Source organism: Desmodus rotundus, chromosome 6 (genome assembly GCF_022682495.2).
Source record: "Desmodus rotundus isolate HL8 chromosome 6, HLdesRot8A.1, whole genome shotgun sequence".
In the NCBI taxonomy this organism is placed as follows: domain Eukaryota; kingdom Metazoa; phylum Chordata; class Mammalia; order Chiroptera; family Phyllostomidae; genus Desmodus; species Desmodus rotundus.
Window position 1 is genome coordinate 13,767,157 of NC_071392.1, and position 6,428 is coordinate 13,773,584.

The window sequence follows — 6,428 nt, forward strand, 5'->3', positions numbered from 1 at the left end:
TGACCGATGTCTATACAATTCATATTAGCTTAATAAAATAAATATGTGAACACTATCCCATTATGTAAATGTTTGTACAAAATCACATTAGGTACAAAAGGCCAGACTCAAATGCCCAGTTAACTGAGGATTGAACAACCCTACGAACTGCATTACCTTAATGAAGTAGGTGTGTGGGTCATCTTTTTTTATGTAAACGTGGACAAAATAAGTCAGTAGAAAAAGATGAAACCCAAAACGCTCAGCATGCACGCATTCTAAGCCGGATGTTTCTTTTCCTTTAACCTTCTGGTAGAGAAACAACCATTTCTTTAATGCAGAAAAAAAATGATTGTAGTGAGAAGACCGGGCCAGGGCTTCAATTAGTAACTGGTGAGTTCTCGTTGTGGTAAGAAAGGATGGTGTCTTAGTCCATTACATAACAAAATACCACATACCAGGTAGCCTATAAACAACAAACTTATTTCTCACAGTTCTGGAGCCAGGAAAGGTCCCAGGTCATGGCCCTGGCACATTGGGTGTCTGGTGAGGTTCTCACTGTCACCTTGGGCTGGGGGGGGGGGGGGACCTCTCAGGGAACCCTTTTATAAGGGCACTAATCCCATTCGTGAGGGTTCCACCTTCAGGACAAATCAGCTCCCAAGGCCCCATCCTCAAAAATAACGTTGGGGGTTAGGATTTCAACATATGAATTTTAGGGTACACAAACATTTAGACCAAGCAATGGCTTAATATTACCCTAAAGCCAAACATCATCATTTTTGGAAGGTGTCCACAAGAGTTTGGCCAACCCCAGATGTAGGTCAATTTATTTAACGTGCCAATGCTACAGGGGAGGTCTGGCCAGATGGCTGGGGAGTGGGGAGGGAAACCAGCGGCGTGGGAGTCTGCCTTCCCGTCAGAAGGGAGGGTTGGGAAGTGCCCATACCCTCCGCGCCCCCCGCCCCCTCACCCGTAAGGATAAACGAACTATCGAACTATCGTGGCTGCTATCGTGGCAGGAGGAAAAATTTGTCATTTTTCGTATGGGTTTTTCATACCTTTTTCTCACCAGGTGTTTTTCTGTTGTATTAGTCCATTATTTTACTTTCAAACTTCTTGTACTCCTATGTTTTAGATGCATTTTTTCTAAAGACCAAATATTCCAGTTTTTGAAATATCCTAATTTAAAAATATTTGATAACTACAAAATTTAGTTCATTTACTGTAGTAACTGATCTACTTGGGTTTGAAATTACCATCTTGCAGTGCGGGGTTTTTTTGTATTTTTACTACCTGCTTATTTTTCCCTCTTTTCTCTTGCATTTAAAAAAATATTTATCGCCATTCCACTTTTTCTCTTACTTTGGAAAATATACACAACTTTTCTATTATTTTATTTCTCTAGAATCTAAAATATGCCCTCTTCCTGGATAATGAAAGGACGTTAGAATATTTTAACACAACTTTTCTACTGGCTTATATGCCATTGTTATTCCTTTCATTTATATGTGTGTGTGTGTGTGACATACACTATACACGTGTGTGTATATATATACACACGTACACACACATATGGCTTAGTTTTGCTTGTCCTCAGTCTTTGCACAAAGCTCATACTAAATGCAGTTTACTTCAATGGTTATAATTTTCATTTCTAGAAGTTACTTCTAGCTCCTTTGAAAATATGCCTGGTAAACAATATCAGGTCTTCAAAAGTACAGGCCAAATGTGCAAGGTGTTGCTAAATTTGCTCTTTTACTAACTCATTTGTAGCCAAATGAGCCTACTTGAGTAGTACACCTAAATGCTCGTTATTTTGGTCCCTTCCTAAAGCCACAAGAGGTCTTAAATAGTGTGATTTCTGCGGTTTTATAGCGCAGTTCTGTGGCAATAGTGTGTGAGCTTAGAGAGAAGAGAACTGGAAATGAGGACACAGTCACAGGAAATCGGGTGGTCTGGAGCAGAAATCATATGCCCAGCGGTTTGAAGGGATAAGGTAATCTGGTTCAACATCCTAGTATCTGTTGCTGAACTTGGGGGCTGGAGAAAGTTGCTAGAATGGAAGTTTGATGAGAAAAAGTCCTCAATGATTTACTCTAGGAATTGTACATATGTATTCAGTAAACACTTGACTGAATGAATACGACAGTGCTGGATAGAATATGAGGGAAAATTCAATACAACTCGAGAACTGAATTTGAGGGACAAGGGAGTCAAGAAGAAACTTTTCAGTAACCTAGTTGAGCAGGAAGGGGGAGCTAATTCAGGAGAAAAAAATATACAGCTGGAAGCTGTAGTAATCAAACCTGTATTCTAATATGACCCCAAACACATTAGCTTACTTGAACATGACCTTCACCTAGGTTAGATGGGATGCAAATCCAGTCTAGATTTCCAAGAATTTTCTAACCACGTAACAATGTTGCTTCCTAGATGCCTCCTACACACCTTCCTGGTTCTTTCTGCACACCAACGCGAGGGAGAAACTGGTGTTGGCAGAAAAGCCAGCGGGTAAGAGGCCGGAGCTGTAATCCGGTCTGCAGCACCACCCCGTCCTGGGGCGGCCATCGAGGGGAACTTTGGAAGATGACTTAAAGGAACGCGGTGGAGGAAGAACAAGGTCAGGTGCACGTGTCCAACCCCTAGAACTCCTGACTCCAGTTATCAGTTTGGGTGCAGCCGGCGCCAGCCGTGAAAGTGCGACCAAGTACGGGAAAAGGTCGCCAGCGGAAGGAAAGGTAGCCAGGAGACGTCTCTCTTCCGGGCTGGCAAAACGCCATCCGGAACTGCTGGACATAACCGACCACTGGAGCAGCTACCACAGCAGGATAACGCCCTCAGTCCACCAGGGCACTCCACTCCCGCTCCCCGTCGGCGCACGCACGCACGTGGGGGCTGGAAGGTGACGTAAGCTCGGTGCCGTACGTCCAGCGGCCTGTCGTAACTGCCAGGCAAGTGAGGCTTCAAGAGGAAGGGCACCCCGCGATACACCCTACCCTGCTAGCTGGCATGCGCGCGCAGGTCGCTGGCGCAGGCCCTGGCGATTAAAGCCAATAAAATGTGGTAACGTCACTGCGTACGAGTCGACTCTGCCGCACGGCGAGCCGCAAAAAGGCGGAGCGAGCTCGGTTGCACCAACACCGGTACTTAGGCGTAGACCAGCGTGTCCTTGGAATTAGAGAGCGGGACGTCCGGCTTGCGAGCGGGAACTTCTGTGTTTCGTGGGACGAAAGAGCGGTGAGCGCAGAGCACAGAGTACGCAGCAGGCGGAGGCTTAGCCATGGGGGCGCGCACTGGCGTGGGGAACGCGCGGGCTGTTGGAGGCCTGCGCTTGGGATCTCCGAGCGGAGCCCGCGCGGGCCGGCCCGGCCGGGAGTTAGGACCCCGGCCTTTGGCCAGGCTGAAACCGGTGGGCTACGGCTTGAGGTGGGGTGGAACTTCCCCACTCCCCGAAACTAGGTCAAGGCCCTGAAATCCCGGAGGCATCTTGGAAGCGGATGGGACTGAACGCGGTCTTCCTGTTGTGGGGACTGAGTAGCGGTGGAAATAGTAGACAAGACTTATTGGGGTCAGGGAGGGCGGGAGGACGGGAGGACGGTGTGCTGTGCTTCGCGTTCTCCTTCAAAGAGAGCAAAAACTGCTGCTCTTCCGATAAGGGGTAATTTTTTTTCTGATCTCTTGTCGCTTCTCCTCCTGACCTGCGCAGGCATCTCAGGAAGTCAAAATCACGGTCTCCTTGAGACCGGCCCACATGGTTGACCTGGTGGTCAGTCCCCAGGGATCCCGGAGGTGGAGAACGCGGTTCTTTGGGCGACCTCGCAGCCCGCCGCTGACCTCTCACCCACAGCAAGGCCATTTAGAGTGACCTGAGCAAGCTGACTCAATCTTGACCTCTTAATGTACTTTGCTCATTGTCGGAGGGAGGTGCCTTAAGTTATAGTGTGAATAAATAGACATTCTTAGTCGAAGTTTAGGTGGTTTGGGCTTAATGCACTAACCTTGAAACGGAATCAGATTTCGTGACTTTCTGTGACCTTGACTTCATCTTTTGAAACAGTTTCGAACTATGTTCCCAGTTTGCTTACTTGGGGTTTAACCGTCCCTCATGTAAACACATGGATGTGTTTTTAAGGAAGTTCTTCCAAATAGTGTTTGCGGTATTGAAGTGTCTGTTGCAAGTGTACTAAGTAAAACAAGATTGAGCCTGGTACTGAAAGTCACAGATTTACAGTGGTTCAGTAACGAAGTGGTCATTGGTTGGTTACCACCGTGTTTTTACTTGGAGGAAAAACTTAATAAACTGAGTCTTTCGTTTCTAGATTTTAAAATGGGTGATGTTGAGAAAGGCAAGAAGATTTTTGTTCAGAAGTGTGCCCAGTGCCATACTGTGGAAAAGGGAGGCAAGCACAAGACTGGGCCAAATCTCCATGGTCTGTTTGGGCGAAAGACGGGTCAGGCCCCTGGATTTTCTTACACGGATGCCAACAAGAATAAAGGTAAGAAGGAGGCAGTTAAATAACAAAAGTATCCATTGTGTGAGTGTAACCTATGGTAAACCCTTTATCGGGAGTGTATCATACTTAACAATACCCCTCTTCTCCTTTAGGGATCACCTGGGGAGAGGCTACACTGATGGAGTATTTGGAGAACCCCAAGAAGTACATCCCTGGAACAAAAATGATCTTCGCTGGCATTAAGAAGAGTTCAGAAAGGGCAGATTTGATAGCTTATCTCAAAAAAGCTACTAATGAGTAATAGTTGGCCACTGCCTTATTTATTACAAATGTCTCGTGACTTTTTTTATGTCTACCATATTTAAATTGATCTCATACACCAGACTTCAGATCATGAATGGCTGATAGAGCATTTCTTTTGGGCAGTTGTGATTTAGATAATACTGGCTTGTGGTTAAATGAATATGATCAGCTTTTTGAACTTTGATGGTAATTTTGGTTCAGCAACTGCTATCACTATTTTTTCCCCTTCTAAAAATATGATTGGACTTGGTTTGTAATATTCACCTTTTCACAGAGATGGTGAATGCTGTCTCAAAACCTGTAGGAGATTGGTTTTTTATTTAGATTTATGTAACTGGTTATATAAACATTTTAAATACTGAGAAAATCCCTTCACTGTTTATTAGAAAAGCAGGACTCACTCGTGTTTCAGATTGTGTTCATTAGCCTGTTAAAGGCAAGGGCTGAAGAAAAGCTGGCAGTGTCCATTTTATCTTTTTGGTCCTAACTACGCCAATTTAATTAAAACATCCTGTATCTGAACTGTTGCCTTTGACTTAATGAAAGGCATTTTAGTGTGGTTTGTGTATAATATCAAATAAAGAATATTTACCACTTCTCACATTTTATAGATGATCTATAAGGTCAGATGCTTTGACAAGATAAAGTAGCAAACTTTGAATTCTTTAAGTCAGACTAAGTTATAATTCAGGATTGTCTTGAACAGCTGTTCAAAAATGACTGTAGAGTTACTACATATGTGCGATTGATAATGGTGCTTTTGCCAACTCACTAAAAGGATTAAAGTAGAGGAGAATAGATCACAAAATTGTAAATTACGTGATTATAAGCCTTAGGATAATTAAAAACAAAGTCACAGATCATGATTTTTCTAATGTGATTGATTTAATGCCTGATTCCCAAATTGTAATGGTTGAAAAGGACAATAGTCCTAAATATTGATGCAGTGGTGTTACTAGTTATATTACTAGATTGTATTTACTTGGTCTTCTGGAACAGCCTGAACTAGAACAACACTTAATAATTCACCCTTCCAGGTCTTTGGCCAGTGTGACCACTGTAGCATTGATGCCAAATGTGGACAGAAGAGTGTACTTCCGGTCGTGTGTTGTTTATGCACTAAATCATGAGAGAAAGTAAGTCCTGGTCTGAGTGTTACAGGTAGGAAATGTAAAAGACGCATCCTGGAAATCTGTCAGAGGTAAAGGCTTTGTACCAGGACTTGGTAACCATAAGTTAGTGGTGGTCAGGGACAGTGTAGAAGTTTAGCTTGTAAGAGATGATCTGAACTCAGGTGGAAGGGGAGTTGATCTGTTTCTGTGCCTCCTACGTCAACTAAGGCCAAGGTTGGCAGAGATTGTTACCGAGTAGCTGCTGTGTTCTGGGCCGGTTACACTCAGTAAGGGCCAATGTAAGTGATCCTAGTAAGTTCAACAGAAGGCCTATTCCTAGCTGTGAGGGCTATATGGTCTTAAAAATAAATGAGACAGGCCCTGGCTAGGTTGTCTGGTCTAAAACCAATTTTAAAAACCCTTGGTGAGGACTTAGGGAAGAAAGGAGGACAATAGTCTAGCAGTGCATTACCCATGTGTCCAAGTGCCCGTCCACCCGGGTTTTGTGTTTCGCTTTAATCGACAAGCTTACCCGGCACGAGTGGGTGGTGTGTTGGCAGTGCACAGCAACAAGTGG

The 6,428-nt window shown here is 44.3% G+C and overlaps 1 protein-coding gene across 1 annotated transcript; it reads left to right on the forward strand.

Moving 5' to 3' along the window:
- Positions 1–3,083: 3,083 nt before the first annotated feature.
- On the forward strand, positions 3,084–5,340 carry CYCS (cytochrome c, somatic). The gene is made up of 3 exons (XM_045197390.3): positions 3,084–3,237; positions 4,302–4,478; positions 4,589–5,340. The coding sequence occupies exons 2-3, from the start codon at positions 4,310–4,312 to the stop codon at positions 4,735–4,737; spliced, it is 318 nt and encodes a 105-aa protein (XP_045053325.1). The 5' UTR covers positions 3,084–3,237; positions 4,302–4,309; the 3' UTR covers positions 4,738–5,340.
- The last annotated feature ends 1,088 nt before the right edge of the window (positions 5,341–6,428 follow it).

Coding starts and splice junctions, on each gene's coding strand:
- CYCS (XM_045197390.3), top strand. CDS start 4,310: ATGGGTGATGTTGAGAAAGGCAAGAAGATTTTTGTTCAGAAGTGTGCC. Junction 4,479..4,588: donor GGATGCCAACAAGAATAAAG/GTAAGAAGGAGG, acceptor CTTCTCCTTTAG/GGATCACCTGGGGAGAGGCT.